The sequence below is a fragment of the Ailuropoda melanoleuca genome, chromosome 4 (genome assembly GCF_002007445.2).
Source record: "Ailuropoda melanoleuca isolate Jingjing chromosome 4, ASM200744v2, whole genome shotgun sequence".
Lineage (NCBI taxonomy): Eukaryota > Metazoa > Chordata > Mammalia > Carnivora > Ursidae > Ailuropoda > Ailuropoda melanoleuca.
In genome coordinates, this window is record NC_048221.1 from 57,643,590 (window position 1) to 57,665,029 (window position 21,440).

The following is a 21,440-nucleotide window of genomic DNA, read 5'->3' on the forward strand; positions in this document are numbered from 1 at the left end:
GTAAATAAAATGGCAAATTCTGTTATGTGCATTTTACTGCAATTTTCAAGAAAAATTGGCGGGGGGGGGATTCTGTCTCTATCACCAGCTGTCTTGTGATTTTGTATGTGTGTATTCAGGCAGGCAAGCAAGAGAAGCCAGTAGAGAGTAACCAGCACTGGCTAAAAATTCCAGGTCATATTTCATGCTCTTGGGCAAGACACACTTCTCTTTCCTGCTTTTAATCACATTGATCTCAATCATTTCATTCCACTTTTCCAGAAAATCACAGTAAACTATAAAAAATATGATATTGAGTGCCTAGTTATTGGCACTGCAAAATGTGAAAGGATTTTTCTATGGAAAGAACTCTGAGCAATTTATTCACCACGAGCAGATGATCTCTGTTAGATTAAAATTCCATTAATGGATGTGGGGGGGTGGGGGAATGGGATAGGCTGGTGGTGGGTATTAAGGCGGGCATGTATTGCATGGTGCACTGGGTGTTATACGCAAGTAATGAATCATGGAAATTTACATCAAAAACCAGTGATGTACTGTATGGTGACTAACATAATATAATAAACAATTATTATAAAAAAATAAAATTCCATTAATGGAATTAGTTCAACCATTAACATCTGCTGAGGAAGGACAAAGGGAACTTGAACACATACTAAGTTGGAGACTTTAGGTCATAGCCCACCAATTTAACAGATCACACAAGGAAGAAAATCTGTTGAATACCAGACTAACTGGTCAAACTAGGTTTTGTTTGTTAATATAAGATACATCAATGTCCTTATCAAGTACATACTGAAATAGTGTAAAATTATTTACTAAGTACCAAAGAATACAAGCAAACCTTGTTTCATTGCACTTCACTTTATTGCACTTTGCAGATACTGCGTTTCTTACAGATTGAAGATTGTGGCAACTCTGCATCAAGCCTATTGACACCATCTTTCCCATCATTTGCTTACTTCATGCCCCTGCATCACTCTTTGGTAATTCTCACAATATTTCAAACTTCTTCCATTATTATATTTGTTATAGTGATCCATGATCACTGAAAGCTCAGATGATGGTTAGCATTTTTAGTAATAAAGTTCTTTTAATTAAGGTATGTACATTTTTTAGACATAACTTTTATATTCACAAGGAGAACAAGAAATATCATTTGATTTGCTTTACTGTGATATTAGCTTTATTGCAGTGGTAGGAAACAAAACCTGCAATATCTCCAGGTATGCCTGCGTTTTCAATACACGAAAAAGACAGGAGAAGCATTGAGACCTCAATCTGAGTTTGACAAAATAAATGTAAAAGGGAAAGTAATTTGGAGATGTTAAAAGAATCTGTACTAGTCATTGTTCTCCAGAGAAAGAGATCAATAGGATATATACAGATATCTAGAGAAATATTTATTAGGTGGGATTGGTTTATGCAATTATGGAAGCTGGGAAGTCCCATGATCTGCCCAATCTTCAAGCTGGAGGCACAGAAAAGCCAGTGGCACCATTCCAACCCAAACCTTAATGCCTGAGAACAGGGGGAACTGATGGAGTAAGTCTCTGTCTAAGTCCAAAGGCCTACAAACCAGGAGCATTCATGTCTAACAGCAGGAATGGATGGATATCCCAGCTCAAGTACAGGAGAAATTTGCCCTTCCTCTGCTTTTTTGTTCTATTTAGTCCTTCAGTAGATAGCATGATGCCCAGCCTTACTGGGAATGGTGATCTTTCTTGGTCCACTGATTCAAATGCTAATTTCTTCTGGAAACATTCTCACAGATACACCCAGAAATAAAGTTTTATCAGCTCTCTGGGTATCCCCTAACCCAAGTAAGTTGACACATAAAATTAACCATCACAGCACCTAATGAATTTGGACCTACGCTTCTATTCCCACATTACTACTGATGGTCCAGGCTTCCCTTTCTATTCCCCCTCCTTCCTTCTCTCCACTGACCCGTCTATTTTCATTTCGCCCGCTGCTTCTTTCCCAGGTCATTCTATTTCACTTTTACTAGGCTTTTCTAAGTCATCTGCACCCAACCTAGCCCGCATCCTCTATTTTACCATCTGTTTCTCCCCAACTCTCCCTTACTCACTCCATTTCCCTTGTCCTTCTTTCATTTTTCTTCATCTCCCACCCCTTCTGGGCATTCACAGGGATGGAAAAAAGATACCCTTTACCCAGGAAGGCCAATGGGAATATAAACACATCCTGGTAGGTACATCTAGTTGGATGGGATTTGGGACAGAACACATGGTGTCACAGGATGGGGACCAGCCCAGGGTTCAGAGGCATCTCTAACGGATGATGGTGAAGGTGAACACCAGGGATCAGCAGGGCCTGGCTGCAGGGGGAGGTGGGGTGCTGTCTCAGGAGAGAACTTGGGGTCTGCAGAATCCCAGCAAGGGATGGTCCCTCCAGGGCCATAAGGGAAGAGGTGTGTGTTGGGGGGGGCGGGTACAGAGGGGATCTCCCTCCAGGTTGGGGACTTGAGAGTAGAATGGGAAGGGAACATGTTGAAGGGTTTCAAGCAGCATAGTCAGGTGGCACACAGCATTCATGTGGGCCAAAGTTAGAAAGCATCAGTTGAGATTTTCAGTGAAATGTACTGGAACCTGGGACCCGCAGGGGAGTGACTTCCTGGAGGAAGCATCTCAGGGCAAGGCCTGGCTCCAGGCCTGCAGGATGGGCAGGCGCTGGAACTCTAATGTTTATGGCGAACCCCATCCCCTCACTCCACCCACACACACACATCTGAGGTGTGTAAGATGTGGAAGAGGTACTCTGAAAGTCAGGTTTGAAGTGGGAAGAAAGAAATCCATTTACCATAAAGCGACTCTTTCTGCAACTGCTTCTCAGTAGGAAAGAAACTGTGAGAGTGTGGCGGGGCCTCCTCTCAAGGGGGTGGGGACTCTGCAGGGGGCGGGGCCAGTTTGGGTGGGGCCTGAGCCTCTAACATTGCTAGGGCCTCCTCCTGTTCTGTCCTTCCTTCCTCCCAACAGAATTCCAGTCTCTGTGTTCAGATCCATTTGGATGGTTTAGTTTCAGGGGGGCGGGACTGCCTCCATCATACCCAAGTTGAATGTGTCAACCAATGTAGAAGAAAATCTTGGAGGCGTGAGAGCTTACATGAAATTTTACTCGCATAAAATGCTAAGTTTACTTCTTAACTCGAGAACCATTTAAGTTAAAAACCCCTTTTGTGAGGGATGGAGATTCTCCTTGAAAGGGTCTCTACTTGAAGGAACTGTACTCAGCCTCTTCTGAGTAATTTAGTACTTTTCCATCTGCTGACCCCCACCCTGCTCCTTGGCTTATAGTCAGTCCACTTCTCCTTTGTATTCAGAGTTGATCCTAATCTCTCTCCCCCATTCAAGACCCCATTGCAGGGGTTCCTATAACTATTGCCATATTCCTCCCTTGAATAAAATCATCCTTAACATCATTAACAAATGTAACTTTTTCCATGTCAGTACTCATCATATGCTATTGTGCGACCTATCACCACAATTTTGCACCATCTAAATTCCCTCTTTGCAGATCTGTTTTGTGTTATTTAACAATCATCCTTTGTATACTGTGATTCTATTACCACTCTTTGCACCCTTATTCTGTACTACCAACTTCAGCTGTTTGCACACACAATATGAGACATAAAAGTCACAATTTGCACATGGTTTGTGCATTTAACAGCTATTCTCTGTAACCGCACAGTTGAAAGTTAGCAACCATTTTTTGAACACTAGTCTGACCATCCAGCATCCACTCTGCACACTCATCTCCCACCCAACAGCTATTCTTTGAGTACATCAATTGCTCATTGTATAGTAATTTTCCTCCAATTTCCCCTTTTGCACATACTGTGCTATTCCAGTCACTCTTCGCAGAATTTCTGTGTGCTCATCAACAACTGCACTAAAAAAGACAAGAGGTAACAAATGCTGGCAAGGACATGCAGGACAGGGAACACTTGTACACTGTTGCTGGGAATGTAAACTGGTACAAACACTATGGAGACATTATGAAAGTTCCATCGCTCATGTGTGGAACATAAGGAATAGCAAGGAGGACCACAGGGGAAGGGAGGGAAAACTGAATGGGAAGAAATCAGAGAGGGAGACAAACCATGAGAGACTCTGGACTCTGGGAAACAAACTGAGGGTTACAGAAGGGAGGGGGATGGAGGGATAGGGTAACAGGTGATAGGTATTAAGGAGGGCACGTGTTGTGATGAGCACTGGGTGTTAGATGCAGCTAATGAATCACTGAACACTACATCAAAAACTAATGATGCACTATATGTTGGGTAACTGAACATAATAAAAAAAAAGGAATTAAAAATAGAATTACCATACGATCCAGCAATTCCACTGCCAGGCATCTTTCCAAAGGAAAGAAAATCATTATCTTAAAGAGATATCTGTAATCCCACGTTCACTGCGGTATTATGCACAATAGCCAAGATATAGAAACAACCCAAGTGTCTGTCAATGGATGAATAGATAACGAAGACACATGGTGTGTACATATACACAATTGAATGTCAGCCATAAACAACAACAACAAGGAAATCCTACCATTTAAAACAACATGAATGAATCTGGAGGACATTATGTTAAGTGAAATAAGCCAGGCATAAAAAGACAAATACTGTATGAGCTCACTCGTATATGGTATCTACAAAAATTGAGCTCATAGAAGCAGACAATAGAATAGTGGTTGCTGGGGGCAGAGGAGTGAGGAAAATAGGGAGAAACTGATAAGAGGGTACAAGTTTTCAGCTATAAGATGAATAGGTTTGTGGATTTAATGTATAGCAACATGACTCTAGTTGATAACACTGTATTGTGTAATTGAGAATTCTAAGAAAGTAGAACTTAAATATTCTCACAAATAAGGTGAAGTGATGGATATGTTATTTAGCTAGGAGGAGGGATCTTTTTACAATGTATACATATATCAAATCATCACATTGTACACTTAAAATATCATATTTTGTCAGTTATACTTCAATAAAGCTGAAAAACAAAACAAAACACTCTTTGATCACTTTTTGGTATTCAACAAGTATTCTTCACACACCCATTATGTATCATCCAACACCCAATTCCTGCACATCTACTACTTGTCATTTAACATTCTGTCTGCACACTCACTGAATCCTATGCAACAAACACTTTATACAAATACATTGTAAGCAAGTCAACAGCCACTCTTTCTCCACTAATTGTGTACAATCAAAAAACATCTTTTTAGACACTCACTCTGTGTAATTAAAAAAAAACATTCTTCATACATTTATTCTGCCCCATCCAATTTCTATTCTTATATTCCAATAATGTGCCCTTCAACAATCATTCCTCGTGAACTCACTATTTGCCAGTAACAACCTCTATTTACATATTCTGAGAAATTTAAAAAACACCCTTTGATTGTTTTGTTTCTTAAATTCCACATGAGTGAAATCATATGGTATTTATCTTTCTCTGACTGACTTACTTAACTTACATTAATACTCCCTAGTTCCATCCATGCTGTTGCAAAGATTCCATTCCTTTTTATGGCTGAGTAATATTCCATTTCTCTCTCTCTCTCTCTCTCTCCATATATATATATATATATATATCTATATATATCTATATATATCTATATATATATATATATATATATATCACAACTTCTTTTTTTTTAAATCTTATTTTCTCATCTGAGAGAGAGAGCACAAGTGGGTGGGACAGGCAGAATGAGAAGCAGGCTACCTGCTGAGCAGGGAACCTGATGCAGGGCTTGATCCCAGGACCCTGGGGTCATGACCTGAGCTGAAGGAAGATACCCAACAGACTGAGCTACCCAGGTGCCCTGTACCACATCTTCTTTATCATTCATCAGTCAATGGACACTGGGGCTGTTTCTATAATTTGGCTGTCGCACATAATGCTGCTATAAACATCAGGGTGCATATATCCTTTTGAATTGTGTTAACCGGAATGTAAATAAAAACTTAAAAAAATAAATAGGAGGAGAAGTTAAGATGACAAAAGAGTAAGGGAACCCTAAATTTGTCTTGTCCCTCAAATACAACTAGATGGTTATCAAATCACTCCGAACACCAGAGAAATCAATCAGAGGTCTGAGAACACAAATGCTTCAAGTCTACAAGTAGAAAAGTGACCACCACTTGGGAGATAGGGGGTGCAGAGTCTTGAATCCAGTGTGATCTAGTTGAGGATATGGCATCAGGGAGTGCCTGCTTAAGGAGGCTTCTGCTAAGCATTGTAAGCAACAGTGTGCAAAATCAGAATGTTTACGTGTCTGCTACAGTGGGGAAAGTCCCTGGCTTAAAAGTGCTCAGGTGGTGAAATCCCAGGTATGACAGCATGATTTAGGGATCCCTGAGGCCACCAGAAGATTGGGTGGTTCCTGAGTGTGGTGGAATTCCCAGGCATAGGAGCATTGAAGCCACCTGAGAACAGGGAGTCTAGGTGCCACCTTTTTGCTCTGTTGCCATAAGCTGGGAACCACTGCACTGTTGTGCAACCACTTTCAAGGTATGAGTCCATCAAAAGACAGAAGCATGGAGGGACCCTCCCCAAGAGGAACAGTGTGGGTCTGTGCCATGGGAATCCCTAAAATTTGGAGTTTTGAAACTTAGTTGTGTCCATGAGATAAAAATGCTTGGACACAGGCAGGGTGAACACAGAGTTCTGACAGAAACTGGGGAGACAAGAATGATTGCTTGCTCTTGTGTGAGGGCTCACTGAAGAGTGGGGGGTGCGAACTTTCAGCTCCAGGGCTAGAGAGCAAGGCACAGTTATTCTCTGTACTGCCCATCAGGGATGAAAGCCTTCAAGGAGCAAAACAGCACCACCTAGTGTAGTCCATAGACACTTACACCAAGCCCTGCCTCCCTGGGCCCTGGAGGTACATTTCCACTACAGCAAGTCCACCTGAGAATCAGCACAACACGTCCCTCCCCCAGTAGACCAGCGAAACAATTCTCTTGCACCAAGTTTACTGATCAGAGAGGGCTGCAAAGCTTCAGCTCTTGGGGAAAACAATATATAATATTACTTGTATTTTCATTATTTAGTCTTCCAGTATTATTTTTTCAGTTATTTTATTTTTTCAATCTTTTTAAATTCTTTTTAAATTTCTATTTTTATATGTACTTTGCATATTTTTAAAATTTTTTGTTTCCTTCAATTTTATTTTAATTTTATATATACATATATTTTGTCTTTCTTTCTTATTTTGGGATTTAGTTTCTTTTAACAAGCAGACCAAAACACAGGATCTAGTATATTTTTTGTTTTCGTTTTGTTGTTGTTATTGTTTTTGTTGTTTTCTTTCTTCTTTTCCTTTCTGGACAAAAGGACAAGATGGAGAAATTCACCCCAAAAGAAAAACAGGAGGTACTACTCATAGCCAGGGATTTAATCAATATGGATATAAGTAAGATGTCTGAACTAGAATTTAAAACAATGATTATAAAGATATTCCTAGTTTTGTTGATCTGCTGTACTGTTTTTCTGGTTTCTATTTCATTGATTTCTGCTCTAATTTTTATTATTTCTCTTCTCCTGCTTGTTTTAAGTCTTATTTGCTGTTCTTTCTCCAGGTCTGTTAGGTGTAAAGTTAGCTTGTGCATTTGGGATTTTTCTAATTTTTTTGAGAGAGGCTTGGATGACTATGTATTTCCCTCTTAAGACCATCTTTGCAGTATCCCATAGATTTTGGACTGATGTGTTTTCATTCTCATTAATTTCCATGAATTGTTAAGTTCTTTAATTTCCTGGTTGACCCATTCATTCTTTAGCAAGATGCTTTTCAGGGGGGATGGACGTGGGGGGATAGGTTAGCTCAGTGATGGGTATTACGGAGGGCATGTATTGCAAGGAGCACTGGGTGTTATGTGCAAACAATGAACCATGGAACACTACATCAAAAACTAATGAAATACTGTATGGCGACGAACATAACAATAACAATAATTAATAATAATAACAATAATTAATAATAATAATAATAATAATAAAAGATGCTCTTTAACTTCCAAGTGTTTGAGTTCCTTCCAAATTTCTTCTTGTGGTTGAGTTCTAGTTTCAAAGCATTGTAGTCCGAAAATATGTAGGGGATAATCTCAATCTTTTGGTATTGGTTGAGACCTGATTTGTGACCCAGTAGGTGGTCTATTCTGGAGGAAGTTCCATAGGCACTCGAGAAGAATGTGTATTCTGTTGTTTTAGCATGGAATGTTCTGTACATGTATCTACCAAGTCCATCTGGTCAATGAGTCCTTCAAAGCTCTTGTTTCTTTGTTGATTTTCTGCTTAGATGATCTGTCCATTGCTGTGAGTGTAGTGTTTAGTTCTACTATTAATGTATTACCATCCATATGTTTCCTTATTTTGTTTATTAATTAGTTTATATAATTGGCTGTTCCCATGTTGGAGGCATAGATATTTACAATTGTTAGCTCTTGTCGGATAGACCCTTTAAGTATGACCGTCTACATCTACAGGCTTTCATTTAAAATCTAATTTGTCTGATATGAGAATTGCTACCCCAGCTTTCTTTTGAGGCCTGTTGGCATGGTGAATGGTTCTCCATCCCCTTATCTTCAATCTGGAGGTGTCTTTAGGTTCAATATGAGTTTCTTGTAGACAGCATATGGATGCGTCCTGCTTTTTTATCCGATCTGTGTCACTTGATGGGAATAGTCATCCTGTTCATGTTGAGAGTAACTACTGAAAGATATGAATTTAGTGCCATTGTATTGCCTGTAAGGTCCCTGTTTCTATAGATTGTCTCTGTTAATTTCTGGTCTATATCACTCTTGGGGTTTCTTCTTTTATAGAATCCCCTTTAATATTTCTTGCAGAGCTGGCTTGGTGGTCACATATTCTTTCAGTTTTTGCTGGTCCTGGAAGCTCCTTGTCTCTCCATCCATTCTGAATGAGAGCCTTTCTGGATAAAGTACTCTTGGCTGCATGTTCTTCTCATTTCATACCCTGAATATATCTTGCCAGCCCTTTCTGACTTGCCAAGTCTCTGTGGACAGGTCTGACGTTATTCTGATGTTCCTCCCTCCATACGTAAGAAACCTTTCCCCCCTGACTTCTCTCAGTATAGTTTGCTTGGCTCTAAGATTTGCAAGTTTTACTATTATATGCCAGGGCGTTAGTCTGTTATCATTGATCTTGGGAGAGGTCCTCTCTGGCCCTTGGACACAAATGCTTGTTTCCTTCCCCAGATTATGGGAGTTCTCAGCTACAATTTGCTCAAATATACCTTCTAGTCCTCTCTCTCTCCACTCCCTCATGGATCGCAATAATTCTGATATTGGAACATTTCATGGGGTCATTGACCTAAGTCTGTTCTCATGGGCTTTTAGCTGTTTATTCCAGGCCTCCTCGGCTTCCTTCCTATCATCTTATCTTCTAGTTCACTAATTCGTTCTTATGTCTCCTTTACCCTGGCCATCAGGGTATCCAGTTTAGACTGCATCTCATTCATAGCATTTTAAAGTTTGGCCTGATTAGATCTCATTTCTGCCCTTAGAGATTCTGTATCGCCACTAATAGTTTTCCCAATCCTAGCTGACTTCATAATTGCTACCCTGAAGTCTGTCTCTGACATCTTGCTTATAACCATATCCATTAGGTCTGTGGTAGAGGCCATGGTCTCTGGTTCTTTTCTTTGTTGGGGGCTCCTCCTCTTAGTCATTCTGTTGAAGGGTGGTTGAGGGAATGTACAGATTCCAAAGAACTCACACTGACCCAAGAAAGATGCACCCATTTTATGGGGACCCTAGGGTTGTCATCCTCTTGTTCTTCCAACCTGTCTTCTGGGGGAGGGGGCCTTCTGTGCTGTTACTTGGGCAGCCCTGCTCGGGTAGAGTTGCCCTGCCCCTGTTGGGGGGGGCTCTGTGGAAACCAGTTTTTTGAGCTTTTGTTTTCTGGCAGCTTTCCGCATTTCTTCTGAGAGTCAGAGCAGAAATGGCCACATCCAAACCTCTGTCCCAGAGCAGAGAAATTGTAGTCTGCACCCATATATGCCTAGCTCTCATGGTCTTACAAGCAGTGGTGCCCTAAATCAGGTGAGGTAATTACAGTTTTTGGGGGTGATTCATATTTAGTTGGGCATATGATTAGTTTTAAAAAACTGAAATTCAGATGAAGTAAAAAATAACTTCTTTGATATTTATTTTTTTAAAAACAGGATTGTGAACTTCCAAGACTGATTAGAGGCCGAGTTCATAGGTGTGTTAGAAACTATGACCAGAAAAAGAATATTTTCAAATGTGTTTCTGTTAGACCAGCATCTGTTTCTGAACAAAAAACTTTCCAAGCATTTGTTAAAATTGTAGATACTGAGATGAGGTATTATACTGATAAAATGAATGAAATTTGAATAGTGATAAGGGAAGTTTAAATAGTATAATTTAAGGCATTTTCCTATTATTGTTTAAATGATCATCTCCATGGTTATAGCTACTGTTCTTTTGTATTTCATTTGTTGAATTAAAATATTTCAATCCTTAAAAAAAAAAAAAGAAAAGAAATTGTAGTCTTCTCTTCACTGAGCCCTCCAGGACACATAGCCTCTGTTTCTGTCTGAGGTGCTAAAAGCCACAGCCTCCTGTGGTGCACACCCACAGCATCTCTCCTGGAAGTCGACCCCAGGGCTGGGGCGTGTCTCTGCCCTTTGTGCTTCTAAAACCACCAGCTGCCCTGGTTTGTGCATGGTACCCACAGCTCCTGGATCCCGTCTGGGGGCTACTCTAAAGTCCTTTCCCTGCTGCTACTGCTCTGCTAGTCTGTGCCCAGACCCCAGAGTGGGATGCTTTTGTGCTCCAGTGTTATATCTCCTTCTCGGGGCCTGCTTATGGCGGCTCCCTCCCCCTTCTGTTTATCTTCCACTATTTCTCCATGGAATCATGACTCTGCCCTTCATACCTGGCGACAGTCAGAATTTTTCTGCTTGTGGAGATTCAGATATATATTCTTACATATCAGGCTGATTTTGTGTGTGTTCAGACTGGTTTGGTAGATATCCAGCTAAATTCAGGGGACTGGTTGAAATAGGGTCCCCTACTCCTCTGCCATCTTGCCTCCCCCTATTCTTTAAAACATTTTATTTGAGAGAGAGCACACAAGTGGGGGGAGGGGCAGAGGGAGAGGGAGAAGCAGGCTCCCCACTGAGCAGGGAGTCCACCACGGGGCTTGATCCCTGGACCCTGGGATCATGACCTAAGGAGAAGTTATACACAACTGACTGAGTCACCCAGTTGCCCCACAACTATTTTCTTTTTATATTAGAGTTATCTTTCTGGTAAATTTGTGTCAACAGAGGCTTTTCCTGGTGCAATTTGCCTTTGGTTTCAGAGAAGGGATTTGGTTGGCAGCAACTTTGTTGGTTCCTACAGGAGTAACAGAGCTTCCAAACATCAGGAATGTAAGATGCAAATAAATATATTTGCCACTACAATGGCAAAAATTGGCAAGGCAAGAAACAACAAATGTTGGAGAGGATGTGGAGAAAGGGGAACCCTCTTACACTGTTGGTGGGAATGCAAGTTGGGTACAGCCACTTTGGAAAACAGTGTGGAGGTCCCTTCAAAAGTTAAAAATTGAGCTACCCTATCATCCAACAATTGCACTACTGGGTATTTGCCCCAAAGATACAGATGTAGTGAAGAGAAGGGCCATATGCACCCCAGTGTTCATAGCAGCATTGTCCACAATAGCTAAATTGTGGAAGGAGCCCAGATGCCCTTCAACAGACGAATGGATTAAGAAGATGTGGTCCATATATACAATGGAATATTTATTACTCAGCTATCAGAAAGAATGATTACCCAACATTTGCAGCAACATGGATGGCACTGGAGGAGATAATGCTAAGTGAAATAAGTCAAGCAGAGAAAGACAATTATCATATGGTTTCACTCATTTATGGAACATAAGAAATAGCAGGAAGATCGGTAGAAGGATGGGAAGAATGAAGGGGGGGCAGTAAACAGAAGGGGGAATGAACCACGAGAGACTATGGGCTCTGGGAAAAAAACTGAGGGCTTCAGAGGGGAGGGGGGGGTGGGGGAATGGGATAGGCCGGTGATGGGTATTAAGGAGGGCACATATTGCATGGAGCACTGGGTGTTATATGCAAACAATGAATCATGGAACACTACATCAAAAACTAAGGATGTACTGTATGGTGACTCACATAATATAATAAAAAATAAAAATAAAGAAAATCAAGGAAACTTTTCTAATGAAACTGATATAGGCATACCAGGTTCAAGGACCCAGAAGGGATCCCAAAGGACCAGGCAAGAGGGTTCTTGGCTTCATGCAGGAAGGAAATCAAATGTGCTGAGAGGAAGTAAGAGCAGAGTTTATTGAAGACATAGAGCACATACAGAAAAAATGTCTGGGAGACTCAGAAAGGAGAAGGAGCATAAGTCTCTCTTTGCTTAGGGTCTGGAGTTTTTATTGACGACGGTGGTTTTGTGTACGTGTTCTCTCAGATATCCAGGAACTAGTCAAACAAGGATGAGCGCTCAGGTGTCCTCTGTAAGTCATTTATGCCCTGGAGCCAGGGGTCTTGGTGTCAAGGTGTTTGGAGTCAGTAGTCCTGAGAAACGTTCATGGCGACCTCATCTGGCCACTCCTTATATGTTATCTATTGTGCTGGAAGACTCCGAAGAAATTAACTCCTTGACGTTTATAAGGTGGACATTCATTAAGGCATGTGTAAGGTGGGGGAGCAAGTCCTAGCAAGAATAGAAGTAGGAAAATCAGCAAAGGAAAAAACAGTGTTTTCTTTCATTGGGTCCCTTTGGTTTCCCTGTCTCAAAACCTTTGGTGATGAGGCCACTGAATGAAACTTAATGGCCTGGTCAAAATGAACCCTCATAGAAGTGGAAAGATCTCTGGTCTGGCAGGCAGATGGACTTTCTAGGTTTGGATCTGGCCCAATCCCATAGCACCCATGTCTCTACTTTGAGAATCAAACTTTCTGAAATACCTAATACTTCCATTAAAGTCTTGCTCACTCTCCATCCCTATACCAATTTGCCCCTTATCCCCCTAAGTCTTCCACAACAGTTTGCACCAAGGACCATCTTGTCTCTAAATCCAACAGGCATTTTTAAGTCCTTGAATTTCTTGGATCTGAATAAAATTAGACACTAATGACCACTTTCTCTTTCTATAATACCCTTCTCTGGTCTCCAAACATGATGCTCTCCTGTTTTTCGTTTTGTTTTTTTTCTCCTTACCTCTTTCATATCTCTTTGCCTCTGCATTGCAGGATCATACTCCCCTGGTCACTAAATGTTTCAGGAACTCAAGCTTCAGTAGTGGCCCCTCTATTCTGCTCTCCCTTTACCTATGATAAGATCCATTTTCCTGAATGCTCTACCTTCCACCCAAACCTCTTCACTCTTTGCTGATTAACTCCTACTTATTCTTGGATCTCAGCTTACGTGGCACTTCCTGGTGAAAAATCTTTCCTGAGCTCCTGTGTTGGTCAAATTTGCATAGCTTGGGTCTCAGCCAGATTACCACCACTCACCAAAGGACCTTGGGAAAGTGAAGAGACCTCAAAATGGCTCAGTCTCCTCATCTATAAATGGGGATGATCTATCATACCTAAAATACCAGGTTGTTGTGAGGCTATTATACTGAGTTCACACATGTAAAATGCTCGGAACACGGCAGTACGTGCTCAATAAGCTTAGTCCTCATTATATACTTCTACAGCACCATATGCTTCTCTTGCAGGACTTACCAGAGCTAGAATTTTAACACTTGTTGGTACAGTGTTATTTATTTAAACAATTTTTTATTTGAGTATAGTTGACACAGTCTTAGTTTCAGGCATGCAACACAGTGATTCAACATCTCTACCCATTATGTTCTGCTCACCAATATAGCTGCTATTTGCCCCTATACAACACTGTCATAATATCATTGACTATAGTCTCTATGCCGTGCCTTTTATCTCTGTGACTCATTCCATAATTGGAAGCCTGTACCTCCCACTCCACTTTACCCATTTTGCCCATCTCCACATTTCACTTCCTTCTGGTAACCATCAGTGTATTTATAGGTCTGATTCTCCTTTTTGTTTATTCATTTGTTTTTGTTTTGTTTTGTTTTTTAAGATTTCACATATGAGTGAAACCACATGGTATTTATCTTTCTCTGTCTGCTTATTTCACTTTGCATAATACCCTCTAGGTCCATTCATACTGTCACAAACCCATGATGTTGATTACTGACCATCTCCCCTATAGACCCTTGAAAGAGGGATGATGAATGCTTTGCCCATTAGTGCATCCCAAGTACCTAGCCTAGGACTTGGTACTAGGTGTGCTGGATATTCTCCACTTGCCCCTCGAGGACCACTCTGCACCCTCAGCTGGCTCTGAGCCCCAGGAGGCTGAGACCTCTATATATTTATGGAACCATCTATAAATGACACCTCCGGTCATTTAACTTCTGGTTGGGTTTGGCTAATGGGAGATACTAGCAGTTGAAAGGGTAGGCAGAGAATAAGGTTGGAGTATTTATTCCCATGGATCTCTCTCTGCCAGGCCACAGCTGATGGTAGCTGATCTTTTAATAGAGATGCTCCTCCACCCAACCTCAGATAATCCTACTCCTATTTACTCCCCAGTTCAGGGAGTTTCTGGTGGTAACAGCTCCCGAACTGTGCCCAGCCATAGGGTGCTTCACCATTGTTCCCCATGTATCTGTAAACTGCCCCTTCTTCAAGCCATGCCCAATTACACAAGTTAGGATGCCACCTGTGTCCTTCTGGGGCACTGATACAAGATGGTGCATATCCATATGTGCTAAATGAATTAGTAAATACCTGTTTTACCAGATGAAGATAATAACCCTCAGTCCAAACCATGCCTAAAGTTGCTATGATGAGTTAATAAGAAACAAGAACTAGAAGGCGTGGTTCAGTGGGTTGAGCATCTGACGCTTGATTTCGGCTCCAGTCATGGTCTTGGGTTCATGGGATTGAGCCCCGTGTTGGGCTCCATGCTCAGCGTGGAGTCTGCCTGAGATTCTCTCTCCCTCTGCCCCTCCCCCCAGTCATGTGCTCTCTCTCCCTCTCTCTAAATAAAAAAATAAAATAAATTTAAAAAAAGAAAAAAAGAAATAGGAAGTAAAAATATATTTTAAAAAGTGAGGGCATTCTGGAGCAGTGGTTCTCAAATGTGAGAGTGTATCAGAACAACATGGAGGACTTATTAAACCTACATTGCTGAGCCCCAAGACAGGCTGATTTGGCAGGCCTAGAGGAGGGAGGGTTAATGACTTGCATTTCTAACAAGTTTCCCCATGATGTTGATGCTTCCATGCTGGAGACCACAGTTTGAGAAACAGACAGTGGGGAAACACCAGAGGTTTTTGTTACTTATAGACCTCAAGTCTCATGGTGGCATTAAACATCTTTAAGGACACAAAGGCCAAGTATAATATAACCTATGTTTTATTTTATACCTCTCTGATCATCAAGATCTAAACAGGAGTTTTGCTTAAACATAAAAAAAGAAAAAGAGAAAAAAATCAACAGGATTAAATACTGGGAGCAGAAGGGTGTGCAAGGAAGGGCTGTCCTGGGAAGGGCTGCACATTTGCAGGCACACTGGCAGAACACCCCACGAAGCTCGGACCTGGTGAAGACTGTGCTTAAGCTACAGCTCAGTCCTGGGGCTTGGGCACAGAGGCATCTCATTCCTGCTCCTCCCTAATCCAGGCTGCATGGGCACAGAACAGTGCCAGCATATGTCCCAAGTGCACTGGACATGTCTCTTCCTTCAGTGTCTTCAGGCCAGAGTCCCCTGCTCTCCACACACAACACGTGCACTCATTTGCACTCACCAAGCACATGGGTTCTCACTTATATCCAGGAATATGTAGTCACACACACACAAACAATGCTTCTGATTTCAGGCCTCCCACACGCTCATAGGCTCAGGTTCCAACCCCAGAGTTAAGATGTGTGTTAGTGTCCTTAGCAGACTGACAAAGGGCCACTGCAGAGGCTGGGTGCCAACCATCCTTCCTGAGGACGCAGCCAGGGAGAAACTATATTCTGTACCCTGCTGGTGTGAAGGAAAATTCTACCAAGCAACTGGGGTTGCCTGGGCTCATTAGGGAGGTCCAGATGCTGGTTCTGAGAAGCCATCCAGCCCTGCTTCATTCCTCAATAACCAGTTCATAAGAAAGCAGAGTGTTAGAAGGCCAGTCCCTAGGAGGTCCCCCAACCCTGTGAGATAGGGGATACAGTGGTTGTCTGGATCCAGGGCCTGGTGCCATGTCAGCCGAACCATCACTTCTGCCAGGTACAGCAGAATCGTCACCTGGCATAAGAGGAAGCAGACACAAAAATGACAACTAAGGCAGAAAGCCAAGTGTCACTAAGAAACACAAGCAAATTTCAAAGGCAGATACCAAGGTGGACATGTCCACTCCAAGAAGTCCCCTTCCTCCAGCTTTTCTTGGGGTCAATGCCCAGCTCTGAGCTCATGCAGAGGCAGAAGTCCACCCTTATTCATACTTGCCTAGCCTCCCTCCCTGTGGTGAGGCCCTGCTTGTGGCAAACTGAGACATGAGACAGACCATGTCTGCTACACCAGCTCCTCTCACTGTCCTTGGAAATTTAAGACATAGACCTTATTGGGACTCAATCTGGGTTTGCTGGAGGCCCTTGTAAGGGCAGCTTTGGACAGTGAGCCTTTCCTGAAAGTGCTGGTAGTGAGCACAGTCCTTGCGTCACTTCAGGGCTCCTTGGTTCCCTGTCCCAGGCTGACTCCCTGCTCCTGCTCAAGACAGTTTCTCAGAGTGCTCCAGCCCATCCTTCAGGGTCAGGGACATGCTGTGATGGCAAATCCCCTAACTCAAGAAGATTTGAGCATGTCAGTCCCTAGTTCTAGCCCTGCCCTCTGAGAATTGCCCATCAGTGCCCACAGTTATCTCTGGACAACCTGGGCCCAGGAGGGGCATCAGGCAGCTAGTCTGGGCAGAGAGTCTGCTGAGTACTAGCCTGAGGCAGACACCAGCTTAATCTCTTTCATCATGTCCTTATCACCACCCAGCTCTGACTAAGTCCATGCACGCTTTTTAGCAACACTCCAGCAGGGGCCTGGTCTCTGTCCACCCTGTCTGTGATGGGTGGTGTGCATGGCCCACTGGACCCACTCATCAACTTGCTTCATGCCAACTTGCTGCAACTTCAGGTTATCCTCTGATCCTCTGCCGAGGAGTGTGCAGTGAGCCATACCTAGTATGGATTGTGCCTTGTGGGGATTGTACCCTATGAAGTGTGCAGTGGAGCATGCGTTACGTGGAATGTGCAGTGTGAAGTGTGCAATACAGAGTGTGGAATGGCCTCTCTGTCTGGGTCATGCCCTTGGGCTTGAACAAGTTGACTCTGGGAAGATGCGGCTGTACCCTGCCATGTCCAGGAACCTCCCCCTGAACTTTACCTCCCAGCATCGTTCCCAGGACAGAGAGACGAATCTTACCGGCGGACTAACCACTGAACGCTGCTTTGATACTGCCATAGTCATTCTTACCTGGATCAGGCTTGCTAGCAGATAGAGCGCCACAAAGATCTTACTGTTTGGGACCAGATGGCCTTCCACCAAGTAGATGATGTACAAGAAAATCAGATGGCCCGGAACCACCAGAGAGAGTAGGACTCGGGCTGATACGGAATTAATTTCTGGGAAAAACAAAACCAAGGAGACTGTGTGACCTGCTGGAGCTGCAGAGGCCACCTTGGCATGTGACAGTCTCCAGTGAGGCACCCACATTCATTTACCTACTACACGAGTGTTTACTGAGCACCAACGTGTGGCAGGCATGTTCTCACATATGCGGATATACTCCTGTCCCTTCCCTCATGGAACTGACATTTCAGGGAAGAGAAAAAAAAAACCAACAAAACCAGAATCGACTAGCAGAAAAAACAAACAAACAAAAAAGTCATTTCAAACTGACCAGCACTAGGATGAAAATAAATCAGGATAATGTGGTAGAGAACAAAGTGTATATTAGTGGGATGAATACTGGAGACTAGAAGCCCTTGAGAGAAGGTGACATCTAGGTTGAAATGTGAATCAGAAGGAGAGGACTCTGGGCAGAGGAAAGAGAATATGCAAGGGGCTTAAGGTAGACGAGAGCTCTGGAATGTGGAGGAACGAAGGCTCAGCATGTGGAATTAGTAATCCAGAGAAGGAATGGCATACTCATGGGGGCCCTAAAGCAGCCCCTTCCTCATGCTAAGCCTATGGGACCCATTCAGCATATTCTCTTTTGGCTTTAGTACTCTAAGAATTTGAGACTCTGCAAGAAGTGTGACTTCCCTTCCCCAAATACACACACTTTTAAAAACTGTAACATGTGAATGCAACTGACTTCTCAAAAAGAAATAGAGTTTCAATAAAAAGTCTCCATTTGCCTCTGAGTTAATATACTTCATCAAAATAACAAGAAAGAGGAGGAACAATCATACAGCTTAGAAGCTAAAAACATTACCATAGAATAATACGTAGAGAGAGGGTGAGAACACTCAAGAGCTCCAAAATCTATTCATGATGAAACATTAGACAAGGTACGAAAAGATTCTTTGAAAAAAAAAAGTAGAAGCAAAAGAAATAATTGCTATTGGTAGCTGGCACTAAAACTCAAGAAAATCCACAGAAACACTACATAAATAAGAATTTGGTAAAATATTTAGATGCTGCTATGGCATCTGGGTCCCCCCACCACCCAGATCCGTATGTTGTAAGTCTAACCCGCAATGTGATGTATTTGGTCATAAGGGTACAGCACTCATGAATGCCATTAGTGCTTATGACCTTATAAAAGACATCTCAGAAAGCTTCTTCACCCCTTCCACCATGTGAGGACACAGTGAGAAGACAGCTGTCTACGAACTAGGAAGCAGGTCATCACTAGACAAAATTTGCTAGTGCCTTGACCTGGAACTTCCACAAACCACAACTATAAAAAATAAGTTTTTATGTTTATGAGACACCCATTCTATACTTTCATTATAGCAGCCTAAACTAAGACAGGTACAGAAATAATAGAGAAATAGAAATAGATTTTCTATATATAAACGACAAATCAGAAAATATAATGGAAATTTCCACTTCAAGACAAGATGGCTAGACGTATTTCTTTCTATTCCTCTCACTTAATACAACTAAAAACCCTGGACATCATATACAAAACAAACATAAGAAGATTTGAAAAGGTGGAGAGAAAAGGTGGGCTGGCCAGGTACCTGGGGACCCAACAAACAACACAGAAGTGAGTTCCCTGAGTTGTTGTTTTGGTGTTTTGGGGGAGTTTTGCCTCATATATCCCAAACCAGACGCTAGAGAAGTCAGCAACCCAGAAATGTCAATGGGCACAGACCAAAAAACAAAAAACAAAAAAAACCCCAAAACCCCAAAACTCAACAAAAGCCTGCTCTAGCCAAAGGTCCAAAAGAGGGACAGCCTAGCAAAACACAGAACTTTTAGACAACAACTTCTCTATTCCAGCCAAACATCGCAGGAAAAACTATAGACTCACTTCCATCACAAAGGCCAAGTGGGAGCTTGGACTTCTGACCAAATCTAGGTAGAATGTGGCACTCACCCCTTGTGGTTGAGGTAGGATAGAGAAGGCTGAGTGAAGAGTAAGTGGTACTCTGCCTGGTGGTAATGAGCCCGCCACCCAACCTTGTCTGTGAAGTCCACGTGGGCAGCAATAACAAAGCATCCCTCTCCCTCTCGGCCAGGGTGGTGTCACAGGAATGTGCACTCCTCCCCAGCCCACCAACAATGAAGTGCTCCTCTTCCCCCAGTATATGAATGGAGATGGTGGGGATAGTGGGGGTGGGGGGAAAACTAGGTTTCTACCCTCGCCTGGCAGTAAGGAAGCAATGCATTCCCTTTCTTTCAGTAGTGCAGTGTCAGAAAAGGTAGCTAAAAAAGACTTAAATGAAATCCAGAGTTCCAGAGTTTCATAACATATTCCCCGAATCCCTGGGATTCAATCTGAAATCACTTTTTATAAAAGAAAAAAAATTTCAACTTGATAAGACAACCAACAGACACTAAGAATGAGATGACACAGATGGTATAAGTATCTGAAAACAATTTTAATGAACCCACTATAGAAGTTCTTCAATGAGCAATTACAAATATACTTGAAACAAATGATAAAAACAGAAAGTTTTGGTAAAAAAAATAGTCTCAGAAAAGAAAGAGAAGATACAAAGACGACCCATGCAGAAATTTTAGAACTGAAAAAATACAACAGCCAAAATAGCAGAGTGGAGAGGGCAGAGGAAAGAATCTGTGAACTTGAAGAAAAAACTATGGAAATTAGCCATTCTGAATAAGAGAGAGTAAAATAGGCTAGGGGAAAAACTGAACAGAGCCTCCAGGGCTTGTGGGACTGTAACAAAAGAGCCACCATTCATGTCATCAGAATACCAGAAGGAAAGGAAGAAGACAGGAGGGCTGAAGGTGTATTCGAAGAAATCATGGCTTAAAATTTCCCAAATTTGGCAAAAGATAAATCCATGTATTCATGGAGCTGAGTAAACCCCAAACATGGAAAACCCTAAAAACCCCAACCAATGTACAGCAAAAGTCAAGGACTAAAAAGTAAAGAAAAGGTCTTGAAACAAACAGAAGACAAATGTCACCTTATGTATACAATAAAAATAATTCAAATGACAGTAATTTCTCTTCAGAAACTGGGGAATTCAGAAGGAAGTGGCACATTTTTCAAGTGCTGAAAAGAACCATCCACCCTTAATTTTATATCTGGCAAAAATATCCTTCAGGAATGTGCCAGCAAACCTACCCTAAAAGAATGGCTAAAGATAGTTCTTGAAACAGAAAGGAAATTATTAAAGGAAAATGCAGTGGGAGAAAAGATCCAAGTTTTAAAAGTAACAAAAAGACTCTAAGAAACAAACTGAGGGCTTCAGAGGGGAGGGGGCTGGGGAAATGGGATAGACCGGTGATGGGTAGTAAGGAGGGCACGTATTGCATGGTGCACTGGGTGTTGTATGCAACTAATGAATCATCGAACGTTACATCAAAAAAATAAATAAATAAAAATAAAAAATTACAAAAAAAGAGGTTATAAAATAAAAATAAATAAATAAATAAAAGTAACAAAAAGAAAAAAGACCTCCAATGGTTTCCAGTGGTTCTCAGAATAGAATCCAGTCTCCTTCCTCAAGCTTCAAGGCCCTATAAATGATCAACCCCTCCCTCCCTGGTCTCAGCTTCCTTCACCCTCTCCCTTGCTCATTATGCGCAGGCCTCCCTGGCCTTTCAGTTCTTCAGAATTACCAAGCTCCTTCCTGCTTCTGACCCTTTGCTCAGGCTGTTCCCTCTG

At 42.1% G+C, this 21,440-nt stretch overlaps 1 protein-coding gene across 4 annotated transcripts in view; it reads right to left on the reverse strand.

Annotated features, from left to right (window-relative positions):
* Positions 1-12,208: 12,208 nt before the first annotated feature.
* The window catches only part of SLC41A3 (solute carrier family 41 member 3), a 66,186-nt gene continuing 56,954 nt past the window's right edge, over positions 12,209-21,440 (reverse strand). The window contains exons 9-10 of one of the 4 annotated variants that reach the window (XM_034658896.1): positions 17,603-17,751; positions 12,210-12,775 (exon numbers count right to left, since the gene is read on the reverse strand). In XM_034658896.1, coding sequence (XP_034514787.1) covers positions 12,674-12,775; positions 17,603-17,751 — 251 coding nt within the window. In that variant the 3' untranslated portion in view covers positions 12,210-12,673. Of the gene's footprint in view, positions 12,776-15,135; positions 16,388-17,602; positions 17,752-21,440 lie in introns of those variants that run through there. The other 3 variants (XM_019793372.2, XM_034658894.1, XM_034658897.1) reach the window with 3 other exon arrangements.